The following is a 23,897-nucleotide window of genomic DNA, read 5'->3' on the forward strand; positions in this document are numbered from 1 at the left end:
TGAAATTCTATTTTCAGCTGCATTTTTTAAAAGACTAATTTTCCCTGTAAGCAGTATCACCTTCGTTTCTATTGTGCTTTTTGATCCCTAGAGACCGCCTGTGATCCCCACAATGAAAGAATTCCATGCTTTCCCATTTAATTCAGTACTTCACAGTGCTTTTTCAGGAAATGCAGGAGCAGCCACTGATCATGGATTTGTCACAGCTCCCAGCTGTGCCAGCTAAGCGACAAAAGACCCTACCCAAGTCATAGTTATTTAAAGAGGTGTTTTAATAAGTTACAGTTATGGCCCTTCATAGAGTGTTTACATTGTTAGTACCATTATTATCTTCCCAGCAGTAAACATTGATTGGTGGGATTGGCAAGTGTGAGAGACCCTCTGGTTCCAACTGTGGCATTAAATCTCACCATCCACGTGAAGCAAAGATGGGGAGGGTGGGGGGTTCCTTTGCTTTCCCTCCTATCCTCCATCTTTTTCTTTTCCCCACAATAGTTTGTGTTTGTGTTTGCATGTTCAGAGCTGTGTGGCATATGTGTCCCAAGAATGGCCATACATGGTGTCACGTGTGCAAGCAGTTCAAATCAGGTGCAATTTCCCAGGCAACTTCAATAACATAAATAGAAATCCCATTAAAAGATAGAGCAACAGAGTTCATCCACATGGCCCAATTTTGGATTTGTTTTTATATAGACTGGTCCAATGGATCCTGCACATGGATCAGCTGTACTGAGAGGGTGTGAGTATGTGCATGTGCTCGTGCGCACACACATAGCCTGCTATGTGTTGGAGGGGAAACGACCACATCGAGCAGTTAGCACTTCCCCCTAGGGATCCCCTTGTTCACAGTGTTTCCATAGAACCACAATGTGTTTCTATGAAGAAGCAAGCTTTTTGCTGCTTTGGCAGTTGTCTGCCAAAAGTGCACTGGGGTATGTTCTCTGCATTGGGGTGATAGAATCATAGCAATGGAAGGCATAAAAATCTGCCCCATCTGCCTCATGACCATCTCTTCAACTGCCCTCAACAGATCATTCTAAACAGTGTGCCATGGAAAAAGAGTAAGAACTCTGCCAGGAAAGTGCCCAAAGAAGAAGGAGGTTGCTGTTGAGACAAGTCACATGCTACAGGAGCCTTCTCAGACAGCAGGATTTACTGCAGGTTTTCGCGAAGGCTTTACTGCGCGTTTGAAGTTGCCCCCCAAAACTGACGCAAAAAATTTAACCCTGAGTATAAATCGGGCTACACTCCTAACGCACAATTAACAAAAACCCGAATTGTGTATGAAGTGCTCCCCAATAGCTCTCAGGGACTTTGCAATAAAAATGGCCAATATGTGAATGCAGCCCTCCATTCCAGAGGCGATGCGCACGAAAAGCCCGATGTGAAAAACTCCCAGGGGGTGGCAAAACAACTGTTGAAGGCACATGTAATATTCTTAGGTTTAGTCACATTAGATTCTTTACCCCTAGTGCAAGTTACTTTTCATAGCTAGTCTTATACACATACATATCAGCAAGTTGAATATTGGTTCACCCCTCATACCTTAAGCTGACTGTCTACTAGGGGTGTGCAATTCGGGTTTTCGGGTGATTCGGCTCGGACCCGAACTGAATCACCCCTGTTCTGTTTTGTGCCCGAATCTGGGTCACCCGAATCACCCTTGATTCGGTTCGGATTCGGATTTAATCCAAATCTGAATCCGAATTGATTCGGGGGTAAAAAGGGGCCCAGGGGCAAAATTTTGGGGTGGGGTGGTAGTGCCCAATGGGTAGAGTCTACCACCCCAATTTCAGGGGGATTGGAAAAAATCCTGATTTTTGGTGAATTTTTAAAGTTTTAGTGACTTTTGGGCAGTTCGGGGGTATAGCATGGGATCTGGGCAAAAGGAGTGGGGTGGGGTGGTAGTGCCTAATGGGTGCAGGCTACCACCCCAATTTCAAGGGGATTGGGCAAAGGGCTGATTTTTGGTAAATTTCTGAAATTTTCATGTCTTTGGGGCAGATTGGGGCATATTGGGGCAGAAAGTGGGGCCTGGGGCAGAATAGTGGGGTGGGGTGGTAGTGCCTAATGGGTGGAGGCTACCACCCCAATTTCAGGGGGATTGGGCAGAGGGCTGATTTTTTGAGAATTTTTGAAGTTTGGGTATCTTTGGGGCAGATTGGGGGCAGAAAGTGGATCTGCCCCAAAGGAGTGGGGTGGGCTGGTAGATAGTGTCTAATGGGTGGAGGCTACCACCCATCCCCAATTTAAGAGTGATTGGGCAGGGGGTGAATTTTGGTGAATTTATTTTTATGAGGTTTGTCTTCATAAGGTGAAGTGTGCTAAATTGATTACTTCCTCATATTATTCATAGTAAAGGAAAGTGTGAAAAAGTGAAAGTGGGGTCATGAGAGTTGTTTAATTGAAAAAAATCTCATTTGCTATGATAGAATGAGAATTCACACCTCAGAAGATCGCCAAAAATCAACCATGAACCGAATCACCCGAATTTTTCGGGTCCGAAATTCGGGTGATTCGGCTCGTGCCCGAAAAATATCGGGGGACATCGGGGGTGATTCGGTTCGGCCCCGAATCACCCGAAATTGTTCGTTTCGGGCACAGATCGTTCTGTGCCCGAAATTTTTTGCACATCCCTACTGTCTACCTTCCTCCCCCACTGTAAGGAGGCAGATAAATATTTATGCAGAAGTATATTCATCTTTCAACTCCCCCCTCCATCACAAAAACAACAGTTGCAAAACTGCTCTGGAAATTGAGAGGTGTGGAGGTGGTGTAATGCGTATTAGCCAAAAGGGGACCTCCATAGCCAGCTTGGTTTAATCTGAGCCACCCCAAAACCTTATAACTTTGTTTTCCCAAGCAAGAGAAAAAAGTGTTTGTTTGAGGCCAGGGATGGTGCTTTCAGACTACCCCCTGCAGATTACCCTTATGTGTTACCATTTTCTTCACCCAAGCAAACAAAAAATGCATACAAACAAAACCAAGTCACAGACCCACCCCATCCCCAATTCACACCACTATCATCTTTTGCATATGATTTGCTCCCCCCCCTTCAAAATAAAAAGATGAAGAAAGATGTGAAAGAAAATGGCTGTCAAGTGCCGAGTGCCACTCTAATTCGCAGGCTAGTTGGGAAATATGGTGATGTCAGTCTGATTTCATTTGTACACTTTATTTTATTGAGAAATATTGGCTAAAATAAATTTTCTAAACAAATTTTACAGCTTTTCTCATCCTCCTCCTAGTATGTAGTGTGCTTGCGCTCATTCTCTCTCTCTCTCTCTCATATATCAGTGGAACCAAAAGGGAGAATGTTGGAGTAGCGGTGGAATAATTTGAAAATCACTTAGCTATGCAAACATTGGAATATGGAGGAGACTGTGTATGGGAGGGAGGGGAATTTTAAGAACATTAGAATAACAATGGGGCATTTCTTTAAAGCTTATGCTATCTGATCATGCTATTATTTTTACCATTATTAATATTACCACTGAGGGCAATAAAGTGCAAGGCCGTAGATGGAATGTGCTGCCATTCTAGCATGGTGGGGGGAAACGTGTGATAAATTTCTTAGAGGAATGGCTGTGCGTTTATGCTAGCCCCCTTACATACACCTACACCCGTATTTCTGCTGAGTTTATTTAGCTCTACATTTGTATTTATAAGGATGGGTGCATATACTAGCAGTAAATGGGCTAATCTGTTTTAGCAATGTGAAAACTGGGAAGTGATGGACAGGCAGAAAGCTCAGGAGGGTTAACCAGAGCTTAGAAAGTATGTTCCACAGCATGCTTTAATGTGCATGCTTTTTGAATCTTGGAATCATATCCTCCAACTATACCTCTCTTCTTATTGTGAGTCAGAGCCACCAAAAGGGGGGACAGTGGGGACATTGGCATAAGGGGCCAGCCATTGTGGGGAGGGCTAAAGTGATTAGGCATGAGAACATAAGTCCAGAGGTTCATCTAATCCAGCATTCTCTCTCTAACAGTAGCAAGCTGGAAGCTCAGACATGTTGGGCATGATGAAGATATATTCCATGTTAAGGATGTGCAGAACATTCTGAAGTCAGAACATTCCGCCTTGAAACAGGCCATTTCGAGTGTTCTGAACTCAGAACACCCCTAAAAAGGGGCCCCTGTTCCAAGCTCAGAATGGAATTATCCATTCTGAGTGCCATTTTGGAATCCAAAATGGCTCTCAGGCTAGACTTTTCTATGTTATTTTTGCCTAGCATTTGTAATCTGTCTCTAAATATGGTTTTTAAATATGGGATGTAGCTAGTGTCTGATCACATGCCCAGACAATTCACCCGAGATACTAGCTGTATTACAGGTCTCATTCTAGAGTAGCACTTCTTAGTTCAAAATACAGCTACTAGGCTGCTAACTGGGACCAGCTATACAGATTTTAACTCATTGGTTCTTGGCTAGAATTAGACTTGCTAATAGTCCACTTCCAAGCACAGTTCAAAGCATTGGTCCCAACCTATTTTAGGAGCCTACAATAGATTGGGGATCCAAGTACCTAAAGGACTGCCTCAGTCCATCCAGAAAACTTGCCAGATAGCAGACCAAGAGAAGTAAAAGGGCCATCGCAAGAGGACCTTGAAGATACTGAGGCAAGGCCTGCTTCAGCCAGGAAGCCTTTTAATACTTCCTGCTACAAGAAGCAGCCGATGAGCAATCCCAAATGGTGGGAGCTGTCCAGAGCTTCCCAAGCCTAGGAGTCTGCTATAATGTACCGGGCTGCCACAAGGGGCAGCAACACCCAGGGCCTTGGGACAGGCAGAGCATGACACTTAACTGTCAAGACCCTAAAATAGCTAGGGGAACCAAGTACTAAAGGACTGCTTCCTCCTCCATGAGTCTTGTGTAACACCGAGTGTTACATTCTTTATCTGAGGCCCTTTTCCTTGCATTCTCACCTTCTGAAGTTAGGTGGGTGCTGACTGAAGAGCGAGCCTTCTCAGTTGTGGTATCCCATATATGGATTACCTTCTGAGGGAGGCTGGCCTGGTGACAAACTGCCAGTCTTGTCTTTTTAGCAAGACTTTTGCCTGGGCCCTCCAGCACATGCTTTAGCTGGTTCTAATCTGCTAGTGTTTACCGTTTCTGCTGTTTCTGGGCTGTGCTTTTACTGCTCTGCTATATTGTTTTATGATTGGAAATTGTATTTTATCTCTGCAGCAAACAAACAAACAAACAAACTATAAGAGTACAATGGAGAGGGTTCCAAAACAAAGCTAGCTCAATTGTTCTTGGGTAGGGATTGGCCTAAAGCATGCTAGTTACAGTGCCTGGTGGATAAAAACAGCCACTAGCTTGATATTTGGTGTAACTGGAAGTGCTGTTGCATAAGGCAGGTAGATTCTGGATGTTGCTGCATGTGGAATCTGAATTAAAGAGACTGGGTAAGATGTCAAAAAAAGCAAGAGTCGCTTAGAACTGAGAGAGGTAGTAGCTTGATTCAGAAATGTAAACTGCCCTGAGCCTTTTGGAAGGGCGGTATAAAAGTTTTAATAATAAATAAATAATGTGGAAACATGTTTTCTCACTACACAGACAAGCCTTGGAGAGTGCACAGACTTACATACTCTCCTCTCCTCTTTTGTGCCTCTAACAAGAAAAGGGAAATATTTTTGCTACTTTTTGTTGTAAACTGCCCTGAGCCATTTTCGTAAGGATGGAATATAAATTAAATAATTAATAATAAAATACTGTTTAAGTGTTAAATGAAGTTCCTGTGTTCAGATGGACCCTGGATTTGTGTTTAACTTCAAAATGATGATGAAAGGATTTCCTCTGCTCCTCATGGGCGTAGACCTGTCACTCTCCGAGGCTTGACTATGTAGTGGGAAAACATGGTATCCTGTTGCATCTGAACTGAGCCAAATTGTCCTGTCCCACAACTAATTTGCCAAAAAAAAAAATTGCAAACAAAAATAAAAAATTGTCCTGTCCCACAACTGGGATCTGGCAAGGCAGTCAGAGCTGCAAAACCCTGGATAGCTCCAAGTCATCAAGTTGCTCTGAGAAGGACCAGAGGTGGAATGAGGTCTTAAATACCTCCAGGCTCAGACTACCCCTCCCTGCCTGGAGAACAGATACATTGAAAGGGGCAGTCCTCTGGCTTGGAGTCCAGCACTTCTCCGGTTCATCAAGTTGCTCCTGGCCTGCGTCCTGCGCTGCTGGGCAGGCTTGGGGGAATGCGAGGTATGTGGTGTGGAAAAGGCGAGTTCTTTTGGGGGCTCAAGCACCGTGAATTCTGGGGTCTCCCAGTTGCAATGCTCAGGCTCCAGCCTGGTGTCAGTCCTTGGGACTGGCACTGGACCTGGCCTCACTGGCTCTTGGGGCCAAATATATGTATGGTGAACTGTCCAAGTCTAAATGTGCAAATATATTCAGAGGCTATGTTATCTGAGGGCTGCAGTACAGGTTACCAGGCTTGAAGCAAGAAGTGGAACCAGAATCCCCAAGCATCAGAACTGCTGTGAGGTAGGGGCAATTTGACACAGGGATGTACTATGTGGTCAGGAGGATTAACACTCCCCCCTCCAGCAAGTAAATACAATTTTTAGGGGGACAAATAGCCACTGGGGTGGGATTTTAGCACAAAAATAGTGGATACGGAAAGTATCTCACACTATGTTTGTATGCTGAATTGGACCCCTCCCCATCCCCCACTGCAGTTTTGAGGCTTAGAAGGATCAGTTCCCATCTGTGGTGTTTTTGGTTAATCCCACTGATCCAGGCTAGGCTTTGAATGATGCTTTAGTTACTTTTTCCCCAGTCCTGGAGTAGAGGCAGGGCTAACAAACAGCCAGCAACAAGAGCGCTTGAAGGCAGACTGCACTTGTCTCTTTGTAAATAATATCTGTCTCATTAAACCGCTAATATTCCTTATTCAACTCCACTGTCTTATCCTTCCTACCACAACTCTTTCCTCTGGATTCTACACCATCCACTGTCTGCTTTAAGTCTACCTGTTGATGACAGATTTAAGATAGTGGCCAACATTTTGCGCAATGTAACCTTGGGATAAGGAAGCTGCTGAGGCTGCTGCCCATGTAGAGAGGCGTATCTAGGGAAAAGAGCGCCTAGGGCAAGCACTGAAATTGCGCCCTTGTCCAAACAGGAATGATGGGACTTGTAGTCAACAATATCTGGAAATCCCTGTTAAAAGGAACACTGTACCATCTAGGCATGGTTGTTGATCAAAACCTGAAAATATGAGCCATCTCTGTAAAAGACTTAGAACAACAGTCAGGAGTTATGTGAGGATTCCAAGTGTCATTTTCTCTGTCTCATATCATGCTTTTTAAAAAACATGACTTTGTCCTAGACTAGAGGATCACCTGCCCAAATAGCCACTAGCAAAATAGGGGAAGAAGAAGGTGGTGGTGGGGTGTGTGTGTGTGTGTGTCTATAAACCAGTGAATGATTCCTGCCAGCCTTTGTCTTACGATGACTGTTGGCTCATGATGGGGTATATGTGCATTCACCACACTAGTGCTTACTTTGACACCAGGAGGGAGGAGGATACATTAGTTTGCCACACTAGATAGAGGAATTTTCAACAGGAGCAGACAGCCAAGTTCTGCCAGGGCCAAAACAAGCCCCTGCCCAACTAAGAAATCCTTGTAATTTGCCCCTTTCCATCACAAGCAGTGTGCTGTTCTTTTATTATTGATTCTAAATCTCAGATATCCCAGTCATGGATGGAAAATTCAAGGTCAGTTTACAAGAGACACATTTTCTACATGGGAGTTTCTTCTGTGCAGGTGTTGTGCAGAAACCCATGTGTAGTGACTGCCAGGGGCATAGCAAGGTTGGAATGGGCCAAGATGAGATTTTAAAATGGGCCACCAGCCCCTCAAGGTCCAGGGCCTCCACACACCCCAGGCCCCCAAGGATTTAAGTCTGATATTTCAAAATAAGTATGCTGCCTGGAAATACATTTCACTGAATACACACACAGACACTTCACAATATATAGTGATATACATTGAGTACTATATATTTGTGCTACTTTTAAGGCCTAGAACACACCAGAAACACTAATTATTAAAATAGCCTCCTCGCTGCAGATTAGCAAAGGAGACTTTCAACCATGCAGGGTGAGCCTATGTTTGTTTTCTCAGAATTCTTGAACAAATTCAGTAAAGTTTGATTCCAGGAGGTTGTTCACATGAGGCTTTTAAAGCCCTTTAACACACATCTCCTCTGGAATGGAGGTTCTGCATTCACATGTTGGACAGATGTACCCTGAAGTCCTGTGAGTTATTGGAGAACAGTTCACACGCAAGAAAAATAAAATAAAATAAAAGCACAACACATGCTTCACAGTTCTCACTCAGTCCTTCTGGGTTGCAAAACAACTTGAACATAAGTGCATTTATACATGAATGAATGAATATAATATTGTTTGTTCCAGAAGTTTTTGTAATTTTCTGCCATGAAACAAGCAACAGGCCTTTTTAGATAGTAAAAAGCCAGAAATTTTTTAATCTGTTTTAAATTAAATATTCAGAGACTTCTCAGTCTCCCCCCCACCCATCAAAGCCCTATGGCAAGCAGATCCCTATATACCTGGGGTGGGGGGAGGGTAACCACAAAAAGGAATTCACAGTCTACCTTGCAAAAGCTGTGTTGGATGGTCTGGGCAGAGAGTCTGCTGCAGAGAACTCTTCCATCCTGTCTCCTTCCTGGCTTGTGGGGGAATGCCAAGTTCAGGCTTCAGGGAGGCCTACACGGAGGCCTCTCTGGAAGCCCCACCCACCTGCCAATTAGCTGAGAGGTGGGGAGAGAAGAAGAGCTCTCTGCAGTTTGCAGGCCGCTTGGATCCTAGGCCAGAGCCGGAGGGCAAGGCAAGCAGGATGGCAAGTGGCTGAGGGGCCCTGGGGCCGGGCCGGTGGGCAATCGGGTGGGGGTGGCAGGAACTGGTGTGGTGCCCCCTCCTCAGTGGCGCCTAGGGCACGTGCCCTGGCTGCCCCCCCAAGTTCCACCCTTGAATGCAGGTGGTGTGCCTTTCTCTTGACAAGATGCATCCTTTCTTGCCTCGTTGCAGGCACTGTCATGGTTAGGTGTGCAGTGGCTTGTGCTATCCATGTTGAGATCTGATTTGGCAATTTTGCTGAGCCAAGGCAAAGGGATGTGTATTAGTTGCTAGGCAACAGCAAGGGACTTTCAGCTGCTGTTTTGTTGGCTCCCCGACCCCTGGGCCAAATATCCCATTACTTTGGGAGTTGGCCCTGGGCTGGCATATAGTGATACAGATATGAACTATCAGAAGAAAAGAGAGAGTGAGAGAGAGAGAGAGAGAAACTATTTGCTAAATGTGCTTTCAAAATTCAGCCATCTGGTCTTGGCAAAATAAGGAAATTCTATAATAGTAGTTCCATTTTTATTAAGGGGCATCCAAAACAGTCATATCTCCTGGAGCGGTTTATTTCTCTTAAGTTAAAACAATTAGTAAACTAAATGTTGGTCACTCTGGCCAGGAAATTGAATCCTTTTAAGAAAATCAATGTATGACCATCCAGTTAGCATAATGTTAATAAAATGTAATAATGGTGTCAGGATTACAGAAACTCTCTCTTCACTTTTAAAAGGAAACTGACATTGAAGATTGGATGATATTCCTGAATCATTGCCAGAGTATCAAGCTTGTTGCCTAGAGCTGTCTGAATCAGGCGCACCATTTGTCTGAAACATCACCTCTTTGCATTACTGCATTCATGGGCACAGCACTCCCATGGTGATGTGTTGTTCTAGGTGCAAACACTCAGCCCAATGTATCCCATTAAGAAGGCATTTTCTGTTGATTCTAATGATTCTTCTCAGTGCATGCACAATGAGCCTCAAGAGCAAACATATTCTTGTCCTTACACTTGACCATCTTTAAGGGCTGTTAGAGATAGTCAAGGACAGGCATTCAACCACTGAGTTGTGTAGCTAATGCAGTGGTCCCTGCATTGCTGTCTTATTTCATTGTCATATCAAATCTAACATCTGCATTGACAAGTGCTGTCTTTCAGGCTTTCCTTCTTCTCTCTTCTCCGGCAGAAAAACAGCCTGGAAGCTAAAGGTCTAATCTCATTGCTGATCCTGCATTTGGGAGGAGGCCTGCTATGTAGGGGGCCTCTTCATTCTCTTTCCCTGAAGCATCAGCAGGGATGGATTGCCCTGGGTGGAGGTCTGATACAGAGCTCTCATGATATAAAGGTGGTCTCCTTGGGTTCTTCTGCCAGAGTACAAGCAAGGCTGGAAGGTCCTGGGAGGTGGCCTGATATGGAGGCTGCCTTTTTTGGTTCTTTCCTGTCATGCTCTACAGAGAGCCACCCCCACGGCTTTTCTTCCTGCAAAGGAAATGGAGGTGCCACCTCCTAGCTGTTCCCCCAGGGCCAAATCAGTCACTCAGTTTGACTCTGCCTGGATCTAAGCCTCCAGCTGCTGCTTTGGCTCTTGGTGGAAAATAAGAGGGCTGGAGAATAACATTTGGCCTCGAACTTGGGCCTTCCAGCTGTTGTTTGATTACAGCTCCCATAGTCCCCAGTAGTCGCAATAGCCAGTAGTGAGGGTTGATGGGAACTGTAGCCAAACAGCAGCTGGAGGGCTGGAGTTGTGCAGCCCTGCCCTAAATCAAGCTTCCTCTTCCGCATCACCATTCCATCCTCTTCCACACGGGGCAGATCCCTCTTCAGGGCCAAAATCCAGCCTCCTAGCCATACATGTTGGGGCAGACAAGCTCTGTATGAGCCTCCTGGCAAGGAACTGTCTATCTTGAGCTACATCTTGAACCTCTCAAACATCTCTTGGCCCTGAGTGGACTGGCCAAGAGAGTATTTTCTGTAGCTGAGTTTGACCCAAAGACCTTTTTACCCAACTCTACCCAAAGAATATTCAAAGCAAGACAAATGTATTTTCTTTAAAATAAAACATTTTATTTTTTTAAACAATAAATATGCAAGTTTTATTGCTGTTCTATCTCTACATCCTATTAAAACAAATATTTAATTTTTAAAAAATATATACACAGCATTTTATTGCTACTTATGTAAATAGTAGCACAGTTGTCTCTTTTAATTTGCCTTCCCCTTCTTCCTCAGCAACGTCCAGCTCCCTTGGAGGAACCACGATCCCCATAGTGGCTTCCACCCTGGCCAGTCTGCTCCTTAGCCGCCTCAATTGTCCCCTCAGTGCCTTGAAGCTTTGTAAGCATTCCTGGCAGCTGCGGAGGTCTCTTTGGCCTTGAAGGAGAGAAAACAAACAGGGTGAAGGGGCCTGTCCTCCACCATGTCAGTCCCTGCACGGACTTCTAGTCCCCTTCCATGCCCAGCACAGACTCCTCCTCTCTGTCTTGAAAACCCTCCATGGCTATGTACCCCCCCCCCCGGTGAACTAACGTTGTCAGGTTGATTTTTGCCATTCCAGCTTCTCTGTCTTCAGGAGCCACCTGGAGGTCTCCTGCTCTCTAAAACAACTCTTTCTCTTCCCTCTCGCTGACCCTTGGGTCTGGAACAGCCACTCAGATGTGGCCTCTCGTCTCTCTCCTATCCCTCCAATGATACCTGAAAACCCACCTCCACTGTGCAGCCTTTGGCGTAATGCCTCAGTAGAGGCAGCTCCATCGGCTTGAATTGAATGCCTCTTATGCTTTCCTCTCCCATTCCTCCTCTTCCTCACTTCTCTCTCCAAAGCCAAACTTTAGACTGTATGCTCCTGGTGGCAGGGAACTTTTGCCCATGTACATTGATGACACTATAAGAAGGATTTGCAATATGCACAATTGTATATCATCCTCCTTGGTTTTCTGTTTCATCTCAGCTTAAACTCAAAAGGGCTGATATTTGTTTTCCTTTTAGCATTCATATTCTGCTCTTCCTCAAGCAGCTCAGGGAGGTTTATACATGGTTATTTTTTTCCTCACAATAACCCTAAGAGGTAAGTTAGGATGTGGGACAAGTGACTGGCCCAAAGTCACCCAGAGAGTTTCATGACTGGATGAGAATTCAAACCTGGGTTTCCCTGGTCCTAAGGAGGTGCAGCTGAAATACATACACATCTTTCCCCCACTTGCCCCCACCTCAGCTTACCTCTACTTCTTCTATTGTATCCCTGCCTCTGTTTTTAGACTATAAGTTTTTCAGATTGTAAAATCACAATGAGGATGGAAAAGGTAGAGGTTATGGAGTGCTGCCTCTGTGAGACTTACAGTCACGCAGCTGATGGACCTGCATCTCTACCAAACTCTGCAGAGTTTCTTTCACATTGCTGAGGTCCAGCTCCAGAGGAGGTGGGGAAGGAGGAGGAGGTGGAGAGGGATGCAGGAGGAGGGAAGAGGTGGAGGTGGAGGGTGGGATGGAGGCAACCTCAAGGGAGGCAGAGGACAATGATGAATCAGACCCAGAGGGCTGGAGAAGTGCAGCAGGGCCTGCAGGAACATCTGCAAGAGAGAAGAAGAAGCAGGAGGTCAGCTGCAAAGGCTGACATCCTACCACACCCACCATCACTTGCCCTCACTGCTCACTCTGAGAAGCTGCTTGGATTACAGGCACTGGAGCTTGGACACATGAAAGACAGAAAACGAAGGAACACTTCAGCAAGCACTGACAACCCACTCACAGGCCTCCCCCCTGAAACCTTAGATGCAGACTCAAATCAAGCATTTCAACATGAAATAAACAAAAGAGCCATTCTTAGCCGAGCAGCAATTTCAGGGGCATGCTGTGAACATACCTTCCCTTTCCCACAGCTGCAGCCGAACTTCACTGCGGATGAGCCTTGTCCGCGTGTGTCCGATTTGCAGGTTGATGGCCCGGAGAGAACGAGGGAACTGTTGGGAAATGCGGCGAACCCTCAGTTCTGCAACAAAGATAACAAAAAGGAACAAATGTTGTATGTGCTGACCAGGCTGAGTACTGGTGACTTGCAAAAAGGGCAGTGTTAGGGCTTAGTCCATCATCTGGGCTGGGTATCAAAACTGCAGCTGATCTTTGTGCTGGGTGTATATGCAAAAGGTTTCTGAGGTGTCGCAATACTTACGCTGCTGGACATAGTCATGCTGTAACCCTTTGAGGAGTTCTACTTCTTGCTGAAGATAATTATCAGCAATGGAAGGCTCTAGTAAGGGCTCTGACACAGAAGCTGCTTCCTTTGGAGTGTCTGTGAGGATGGAAGGACTTGGCACTGTGGTATCCTGAATGAGCACTTTCCCCAGTAGGTCATTGGTGATGCAAGGTGTTGGAAGGGGTTCTGGCGTTGAGGTTTCCTCAATGAGCAATTCCTCCAGGATGTCGTTGGTGATGCGAGGTGCTGGAAGAGGTTCTGGCACGGAGGGTTCCTCAGTGAGCTCTTCCTCCAGGATGTCATTGGTCATGCCAGGTGCTGGAAGAGGTTCTGGCACGGAGGGTTCCTCAGTGAGCAATTCCTCCAGGATGTCGTTGGTGATGTGAGGTGCTGGAAGGGGTTCCGGCACGGAGGGTTCCTCAATGAGCACTTCGCCCAGGATGTTGTTGGTGATGCGAGGTGCTGGAAGGGGTTCTGGCATGGAGGGTTCCTCAATGAGCTCTTTCCCCAGAGTGTCCCCCAAAACATTGGGGAGTCCCCCAGAAAATGGTGCAACATGGGTTGGGTTTCTGGGATGACCTGAAAGAGAGGAAATAAAGCAGGAATCAGGAAATGATTGTGGCTTGTAGGCCTGATAGAAATGGCCTCCCTTTTCTGCCTAGGTTAGCCAGCTGGGAAGTAGCCTGGGATTGTGGGTGAGGTGGGCCACCCAAGGAAACAATCAGGGAATGAAGAGGAGTAATTGCATAGCACTGACTGGCAAGACAGCCCTCACCAAGTACACTTCAGAAGGGAGTGCAATGGCCAGGCTCTGCCTGCTGTACATACAAGTGCAGCTGCCTTCTACCAAGTCATGCTCTTGGCTCTCTTTGCCCTACTGTGGCTGGTAGCCACTCTTGGGCAGAGGCCTTTTCCTAGCTAGCTAAGATCCTTTAACAGAAGATGATGAAGTCTCAACAGGAGACCTTGTGCATGCAAAGCAATTGTTTCACTACTGGGCTATGGGCTCTCCCTTCTGTGTGAGGAAAGAAGCTTCTCCTTTGAGCAGAATGGGAGCTGATGGTTGACATGGACTATCTCTGGTTCACGAACCAACCCCCAGTTACAGCCTCTTGGCCTAGTGGGGTGGGGGGTCTTGAAAATCTGCCTGGATGCCATAAGCAGGAAACATAGCTGTGATCTCAGGAATGCGGGCCTGGCTCCTAGAGGTAGAAAACTGTGGTCGGAGGAAGAAAGAGTCTCTTTGGACCAAGCTCAGAGCACATTGGCCAGGAAATGTTACTCTTGTTTTCAGGTGATCCTCCAATTCCATCTTGACCCATGTAATTGTCAAAAAAATGAGATACTTTGGAAATAATTAGCTTCCTCTTCTTGAAGGCAGGGAGAAAAAGACCCAGAGGATGTTTTGGGGCTGGGTGTGGGCAAAGGGTTCTCGCAGGACTTTTTCAAAAGTGCACAACCTCTAAAGGAGAATGACCAAACCTGCCTGCCTGCTGCCACAGCCCTTTCCCCATCTCCTCCTCGAATGGAGGATAGCTAGATGTGACTCACAGAACACCCCCCCCCGTCTCCTCTGACACTTTCGGCTGCATCAACAGCAAAGGATAGAGGTGGCTGAACCTGCCCTCCTGCTATCCATCCATCAGATGGATGTCTGCCCATCTCTCTCCATTGTCTAAGAGAAACAGTTCTCCAAGGAGACTTTCCCTGGGGGGCTGGGGAGCCCTGAGGAGAAGCAGGCACTCTCATCATCCACTTACCTGTCAGTGCCCTCTCTTCATCTTCATCCCTGCAGAGATAAGGAAAAATATTCTTAGTAGCAAATCACAGGAAAGAGAGGATCTCCTCCCCCAGTAATACTAGGGGTATTACTAGTATGTGCCCTCCCTCTAATTTTAATTCACATGCAGCCAAGTATGTCCTCTCCCCTAATCCTTCCAGCTGGCCCTGCTAATTTTGGATGATTCCATAGTTGGGAGCAGTGAATGTAATTGCTGTTGAATGTCACTCACTGCATTTTGCTCAGAGTATTTTTCATTGAGGATTGACTGGTTGTGGCGGGGCGGGGGGTGGGCCTGCTCTCGTAGTTCACAGTCATGAGGCCAGCTTTCCCACCCCTCTCCAGTGTAGTTTCCCCACTTTTTAAAATGCCCCCCCTCCCAAGGGACACATACATGCTGTTTTGTGTTTTAAATAGGAGGGAGGCAGCCTGCCAAAGGTATCAAGGGGACAGTTGATGAAATTGGCATTTGATTCAGCAGCCAATTACTGGCATTCTGAACATGGAAAGGAGATGGGCTCACCTTGATGAGGCAATATATGCCACACCTGGGTTTGGGCTATGTCTGAACACCTCCCCCTCATCACTCCCCCCCCCCATCCCTTCAGCTGGCCACACCAGAGCCAAAAGCATTAAGAGGAGTCAAGGGTAGAGAAGAGAGCAACTCACTTTGGTTCTGCCTCTGGGTGAGACCTATGGGAACATGAAAAGAAAAGGTTAGGCATGTTCTTGGAAATAACATGGGGGTGCTGGGGGGCCGCTTTTGAAGTCAGCTTCAACTGGTGGGCAGGATTTCCCCACAACCCCCCAAGTGGGCCCACAGGAGCCAGCCAGTAGCTCCTGAGTGATACAGCTTCACCAGTCTAGGACCTCCAAGCTTAAGAAATACAGTGGAAATCAGCCAAGCAGGTGACCTTCGAGGGCCGCCTGCATTTCAGGGAGAAGCTGTGTGGTGTGAATAGTGGTGGTGAACTTGTGACCACTGAAGTTCCCACAGGGAGCACAAACACGTGTGAACACAGCAGGCTGGGCTTCAGTTCTCTGCCCAGACAGGCTAAAACAACAGAAGGGCATCTTTAAAAACCAAGTCCACACTGCCATTAGATTTTGCTTCACCCACCATGCCAGAGACTTACCTGCAGGCCACACATGACCAACAGCCACCCATCTTGACAACTAAGCTGATAAGCTGCTAATAAACTGACAGCCGAAGACAGCCAATTTATCGAAGATGCTTCAGATAATCTAAAACGCTGCCAAGTGAGCCCGCTGCAGAATCTTCGCAGGTTTCCAAGGGGAACCATGATAGCAGAATTCTGTGGCTGACTGTGAAGTCACAAGTTACTGTTACTGGTCATGCTGGCTCTGGTTTGAATCCAAACACTGTCTTGGGGGTGCAGCTCAAAGTGTCAGAGCACCAGGAGCGAGTCATCTGAGTCCTGCCCTCCCTGCTCCCCACATGTCATTTTCTATTCATTTGACTTTCCCCTTCTGTTAACAATTTCTGAAGGAAGGGGATGCTTGTGGATAGGGGTGGGCTGCAGCTGCTGCTTGTACAGTTGGACACAAAGTTTATAATAAGCCTTGCATGAGTCCTCTGTAACATGTAAGAGGGCAAAGGTAACAGACACATCCATTGCATGTCCCCAGCTAATTTCCCACCTAATCACTTAGATTAGATTTCCATCTAATCACTTGCTGAAGTCCTTTAGCTAGGAAATTCCTCTAAATCACATTCAGCACTGAGGCCCGTCTCTGTGTATTCAGAATACACAAAAAGAAAGCCAATTAACTTGTGGAACTCACCTGCTCTAGATGCGGTGATGACCACTGGCTTAGATGGGCTTGAAAGGGGGTTAGAAACATTCACGGAGGAGGAGAGATCCCTCTGTGGCTATTAGTCATGATGGCTATAGAGAACCTCCAGGTGCACAGGCAGAATCCCAGATGCTGGGGACATGCAGTGGGTGCGGCTGTTGCCCTTGCATTCTTACATGTTACAGAGGAAGCATGCAGGTTTATTATAAACTTTGTGTCCAACTGCACAAGCAGCGGCTGCAGCCCACCCCTACCCACAAGCATCCCCTTCCTTCAGAATTTGCTTACAGGAGGAAAAAGGCGAATGAATCGAAAGTGACCGAGTGGGAGGGAGGGGAAATAAGAAGGACAAAGAAAGAGGGGAAGCACAAAAAATGAAGATGGCCCACAAAGAATGAGAGGGCGCAACAGAAGGCTGTAATGTACTTTTAGTATAAGGTTATCACAATGGAAAGCAAACAATTATCCCCACCCCCTCTGTTTCTTCTTAGGAAACAACCCACATCCTTATTAAACTCAATAGGCCCAACTGTACAAAATCTTAGTTTCTGCTGCATATAGTTTGATGTACTGCACATTAAAATGAACATTGGACAAAGGGACCTCCTCTCTGTCCTCTCAAAAGACCCACCATTGTAGCTCATGGCCCCACAGGGGATGGATGAATCCCGCTAAAGATGCTACTCTTACATTTTTAGGCATTCTAGTGATTGCCTCCTTACAGCTATTATTTCTGCCACTATAGTTAAACCATATGTTGTTGTTGGAAGTGCTTTTGCTTAATGTTTTGTTGACATTCTGTCAGCTGGTATGTATCCCTCACTTCCTGCCCCTCAGTCTGCTGCCGCCACCAACAGCACTGCAATTACTCTCCAGTATATTATTTTATCAGGAAGCAAAAAGGTGTCACATAGAAATACGGAAGCACTCAGTTGCTGTTGAAAGTCACTTTGCTCAGAGTGTTTTTTGCTCAGAATGTTTTTCCTTGAGGATTGACTGGTTGGTGGGGGGGACAGAGGCGCTCTTACCCCTGGACATTGGGGCCCTGGTCCATGGCCTCCAGGGGCAGACTCCAAATGGTCGGGGGGGGGCCCTCCTGCAACCATCTGTGCCCGCCTCGCCACACTGTACGTCTGGTGTTTTTGTTTTGTATAATTTAAGCGAGGAGTGGCAGCTGGGGAGTGAGCTTAGCAAGACTTGCCTACCTGCTCCCCCGGTGTTGTCCGAAGTGACCGCTGGGCTTGTCTATTCAGCCCAGTGGCTCTTGATAACTGTGAGGCGCTCCAGCGCGTGGCATCATGGGCTTGTGGCAATCTATGTTAACTGCACCAGTGTGCTGTAGCACCTCACAGTAAACAAGAGCCTCTGGGCCGGATGAACAGGCCGAATAGTCACTCTGGTCACCACCACCAGGGGTGGTGGGAGGCAAGTCCTGCTCAGCTCACCCCCTGGCCCACCCCTCAGCCACACACATGCCATGGTGTCTTGAATTATGCAAAAACAAAAAAACAAAAAACAGAGGCGTTGCAGGCGCAGTGTGGCTGCTGGAGGCACTCCAATTGCCTAGGTGCATCCCTGGCACGGGGAAGGGCGGACCTGCTCTCATAGTTTACAGTCATGAGGCCAACTTTCCCACCCCTCTCCACAGAAGTTTTTCAACTTTTTAAAGAGTCCCTCCACACACAAAAAAAATAAAGAAAAATAAAGGACATGTTTCAGGTGAAAGAATGGCAACAAAAAGAAGAAGGTCCTAGGTGAGTCCAATAGAAACTCTATATTGCACCACAAGAACCCACCCACACAAAACCTTTGCTGTATGCAATATTAAATAAATCTGTAAAAAGACATTAAGGGGACACATTCAACTGCAATCTAATGTTGTAAGGATTTTTCTCAAAACATACCAAAGGATGAAAGTTGCTGGATATTTAATATATACTGTTTTAGAATTACCCATATATATACTCAAATCAATACATAAATCCTTAAAATAATCAAAATTCACATATACATACACATTAAAATAACCAATAATACCCATTATGTTAATATTTCATATGGGCTAATACATAAAATCTAAAAGCACCCAACTATTCTTTCAATAATCCCTTCGTTTTATAGCTTCATGAGTTCCAAACTTCCAAAAGGTGCACAAATGCAAAGAAGGGGTCACAAAACTCTATGTGGACTTCTTGTACCACATGTGCTGATGTTTTAAAATCCACATCCATAAGTAGCTTCCTCTGTCTCAAAAAGGTGATAAAACCAGCTCCACATTCTACAATGCATGTGTAAGCACTCCTTTCTGTACTGAGCTGAAAATGCCATCAGATAAATTCTGATTTTCTTTATATCTATAGCCCTATTCAGATGTTAGATTATGTTCAGATGTTACAGATGCTACACATGTACACATTTTTCTGTGAGTGCTTGTACATGGATTCATTTAAAAGGTGGACCTGAGTACAAGCCCCTCAAACACAGGCTACAGATATGAAGTGTACCATTTGTGCATTGAACGTAACTTGTGAATAGGGCTTATTTGTACACATAATATGCTTTCAAGGACACTGATTCCAAGTATGCTTACATGGCAGTCCAAGGAGCACACTTCAATTTCCTTAAAAGGAAACAGCACTAGCATTTTATGCTGTTTTTGTAATATCTTTTATTGACCGACCAATCAATCAAACTATATCAGGGGCTATCAATGGCCAGTTATGGAGAAGATGGCATGATTCTGTCATGAATACAATGTAGCAACACATGTACAGTATTTTGCCATAGGAATGTTTACAAAATGTATAATGCATAAAGGTGGCATAAAGACACTAGATACCAATGCTGACAAGGCACATGTGAATCCATGTCAGCATCCAGACTGCTGCTGCTCCATTGCACTTGTGGGAGACTGTCCAATGACAGTCAAAATGAACATTTTGACTTCCCCTTCCCTCTGAAGCCCACTGTGTGTCCCCAAAAGATGTCCCTGAGGGTTTCACAGCCCTTTGGAACATATTTTTCTGATGCACAAGGACCCCCTGTCCAAACATCTGACACCCATCTTTCAGATAACTTTACCATAATATCAGCTGAAAAATACAAGTCAAGCTTGTTAATCTTTTAATATTTCAAAAACTATATGGCAGTGGACATAGGCAGACCAAAAAATGCTGGGAAACTACAAATTTCAGTATGCTGGAGCTCATGAAATACCCAAATACTATGTGGAGGTATACTTGGAAAACTAAACAGAAGTGCCTATCTAATTCTCTACTATGCACTGTGGCATCACTATTACTTAAGTTTTAAAAATAAATGGAGAATTTGACTTTTCCCAGATACTTTTAAAAAAATTAAAGGATATGCAGAGTAAACTGCGTCACTGCTTGGAATATATTCTAGTATTTCAGACAGTTAAAATGAGAGAAAGAGAGCAAGAAACTCCCAGTGGGCCTTAAAACGAAGGATTTCACACTGATTCAAAGACTCACCATTAATAGCCATATTATTAAGACATCATATTTAACTCACTTATCACAAGAAGCAAAGTAAGAGCAAATGAATACAATCCTAGCTCATAAGGTTCAGCTCAGTATTCACAAGCCCTGATTCTCTGTACATAGTGCCAATCTGAATATGTGTACAGTGACTTATATTATATTAATTTAAAAAACAACAATTCACCTGTAGCCCCTTCGAGGGGCTTCCTAAAGGCCATGAGGGGGTCTGCAAAGGTTCCCCTCCCTCCCTCTGGCCTCTAGGGCCTCGCAGGGACCATTTGAGCATGTGCGGTGGCCATTTTTAAAAATATATTTTTTTAAAATGGCTGAAAACAAAATGGCCACCACGCATGCTCAAATGGCCTCTGCGAGGCCTGGCATGGCCTAGGGACTCACAGAGGCCATTTGAGCATGCACGGTGGCCATTTTGGTTTTGGTGGCCATTTTTTTAAATTTTAAAAAATGGTGCCCCCCTTCAAGTGGCGCCCGGGGCACGTGCCCTGCCTGCCCCACCCTAGATATGCCCCTGCCCATGTAAAAGGCAGTTCCAGGCTGCTGTGGAGGTGGGCTGTTGCAATTCTCTTTCAAATAGTTTTCAACAGAAGTAGTGCAAAGCAAGTGCTGTTCCAAGGAGTCGCAACAGCCCTTAGGCTGCCTTTTTACATGCACAGCAACCATGACATCTTCCTGAGGTAACACTGTGCAGGATTTCGGGTACTGTGTAGTTTAGTCCTGAGTTATGGGCAAATGCATGTATTAGAACGGTAACATAACAACACTGAAAGCAAAGTCAAATTGAACAACATTTTAGAATGCATATTCACCTTCTTGAATGCTGAAAATTTTTAAATGTTGTTTTTAAAATCCAGCTTTGAGGGTTATTTATAAAATACTTGGAACTTAAATCTTGTTGAAGAATTGTAAGATAAATTGCAAAATCAACATTCATATTTAATTCCTTTACACCTTATTTTTTTCCTATAACATCTAACAGAATTCATAATAGAGACAGTTAGAAAAGGGTAAGAAAAACTGGGATGTAGGAGAATATACATTTGAATGTTGCAAACCAGTTGAGTTAATATTGTTTGCCTGAGATGAGAATGTTGTCCCCAGAATTAACTTCTGTTGTAGCATATTTTCAAGTAAAGATTTCTATGATAATTTAATGGGCGATTCTAGCCACCTCATATCATGAACACTACAAACCCCATGATCCATTGTGCATCAATTTGCATGTGCAATATGGACTCACTGAATTCATATTTGAAAATTCTAGAGAGAATCTCTTCCATTGCTATGGATCATCAGAATTCGAAGTGGATTTCTCTGGAGCGATTTGAAGCACTGTTTACTATTTACTGTTCTGCTTGTGTGTAACTGAGTTATTCCCCACATCTGAGGGCAGGTAATCAGGGTTATCTGTGTGACAGTCAAGACCTGGAAGAAAAATACCTAGAAGCTCCTTCAGTTACTTGGTGGGAAGTGTGGAGGATATTGTCTCCAAACAAATGGTGTGCTGTAGCAATCCCATCATTGAAAACGTGAGAACAGGGAAGGAAAGGTCAGAGAACTGGTGGGGGGAAATATAATAAGAAAAATATAAGTGTTTTCTTATGAGGAAAATATTATGAGTTCTTCCCCTTCTTTTCAGCTTTTATGGAAGGAGATTCTGCCAGTTCCCTCAGAAAAAAAGAAGAAAAAGGAGTTTTAAAATGAGATTATGCACCTTCAGGGTGCCATTTGGAAGTTTTACTGTACTGAGATGACATGAGAGCTCTGGAATTAATATCCTGGAGATGCTTGAAACCTGCAATAGCAATTATTGTAGTACGTGTCCCTGGATAAATAATAGGGCCATTCAACTAATTAGCTCCAGTGATTTCAGCTCCCTGTAAATCCTTTCTCATCCAGCTATAAAAATAAGGCTAGGCAAACTTTTGGTAACAGAAAGGAAACTTCTTCTGCAGAAAGCAGGGGAAAATAAGGAGGGCTTCCCCCTTTCGGTCTTAATTCACAATTGCCGTCATAACAACCATGCGATAGCAAGGGTTGGAAATATTAACAGGCTATTATATATATAAAGGCTGTTATTAATTGCCACTTAGCGGTAATAAAGCTATCGCAGAACGTGCCGCTCTTGCGCATGCGCAGCCCTATTAAATTTTAATGGGAGGGCTGCGCACGTGAATTGACAGTGGAATTTTTGTCCGCTGGCTGTAATGAATAGAGAGGCAGTTTTCAGGTCTATTTGCAGACTTCAAAGTGTGAGGCTGGCCTCCCTAAAGAGGCACCAGCTATTGCTAGGGGAGGTGCAAATTCCTCTGACTCCTTCACAGCCCAAATGTTAAGGCTGCCCTGACAGACCAAAGACAGAACAGAGATCTGTCCTTCCTCTCCCATCTTGCTTTCCAACCCAGTCAGTCAATGACTGGCATCAGTGCACCTCCTCTCTTATGTTGGATGATGGTGATGAGAACAACTGAGAACATTTCCATCCTTGATGGCAATGCTTTGTTATGTAAGGGACATCTTGGTAAAGCACAATCCCAGAGGCATGGGTCAAAGCTAGTCCTTTTGATCAAGGCCCAAAGCAAATAATTTAAACAGCTTTCCTGAGCACATCTGTCAGTTCTTGCAGAATTATGACCCTGACAAGTTCCTTCCCTGGCATCTCCAATATAAAGCTAAGAGGGACTCCTGCCTACAGCCTTGGAGAAGCTGCTGCCAGTCTGTGTAGACAATACTGAGCTAGATGGACCAATGAACTCCTGACAAGATAATCAAGACCTGCAACAAAATGTTGTAGTATATCTCTGGTGTGCAAGTGTTACCTTAGCTTGTGGCTAAGCATGGTGAAAAAACAAAGGTTAGCAACAAAGACAGGCATGACTGCTCTATCCTGGACCTTACTTCATATGCATGTATTTTTTCTGGTTTGGGGGTGATTTTCTTGGGGGAGGGCAGACTGATGCTCAGTCCCAACTTGTTTTCAAAGCCCTCCCCCCTCAGAAACACAAAGTTGTGATATGGCTAGTGAGAAAACAAGAATTTCATATATCCTTCCCCTTCAGAAGCAGAAGGGTTTGTGATGTTTTGAGGTGTTCTCTGTGTTCTCCAAGATGATAAATTCCCCACCTTTTTTTGTTCAAGCCCCTTCTCTACACCACCATCACCACAACGTTCCATTACCTCTGCCCCACCTGCTTGTCATTTAAAGGTTAACTGACTGAGCTCATGAACATTCTATTCCATTGACTAACATGGGGACAGTTTGTGGGATTTTTGATCCACTTGTTTTTCCCCTTGACATTTTTTGTGAAGTCTGTGGGTCACTCTGAGTCTGCTGGTACCTCCCACTTGTCTGCAGGCACTCCAGTTCTCCATCTATAAGAGTCCCACATTTCAGCACTTTCGGAAATAGTATGTACTAGCTTAACCCTCACAGAGCATCTGCGCACTAGTACTTGATTGCTCCCCTCACCCCCTACCACAGCCCCCCTCACCTCACAGACCTCCCCACCCTCACCTGAGCTACACTCCTGCTCCTTCTCCTCCATCCAGTTGCTTCCACCCCCCTCACCCCTCTTGGTCACTCCTCCATCCCTTTACTCCATCCCCCTCACCCCTCTTGGTCATGGCTGCAGCGTTGCTGGCACCTATTGGCCAAGCTGCAGCCTCCTATCCCCAGAGACCTCCTCACCCAAGCCCCACTCCTGCTCT

General features: G+C 45.3%; 2 protein-coding genes across 2 annotated transcripts in view; one reads left to right on the forward strand and one right to left on the reverse strand.

Moving 5' to 3' along the window:
- SKAP1 (src kinase associated phosphoprotein 1) overlaps positions 1–23,897 on the forward strand; it is a 435,964-nt gene that overhangs the window by 189,753 nt on the left and 222,314 nt on the right. The window lies entirely within an intron of this gene.
- LOC128330211 (uncharacterized) lies at positions 10,933–16,142 on the reverse strand. Its single transcript, XM_053262672.1, has 7 exons — positions 15,990–16,142; positions 15,523–15,546; positions 14,834–14,862; positions 13,050–13,652; positions 12,744–12,869; positions 12,220–12,450; positions 10,933–11,254 (listed from the first exon to the last, which is right to left on the reverse strand). The coding sequence occupies exons 1-7, from the start codon at positions 16,019–16,021 to the stop codon at positions 11,058–11,060; spliced, it is 1,242 nt and encodes a 413-aa protein (XP_053118647.1). The 5' UTR covers positions 16,022–16,142; the 3' UTR covers positions 10,933–11,057.

Source organism: Hemicordylus capensis, chromosome 6, assembly GCF_027244095.1.
Source record: "Hemicordylus capensis ecotype Gifberg chromosome 6, rHemCap1.1.pri, whole genome shotgun sequence".
NCBI lineage: Eukaryota > Metazoa > Chordata > Lepidosauria > Squamata > Cordylidae > Hemicordylus > Hemicordylus capensis.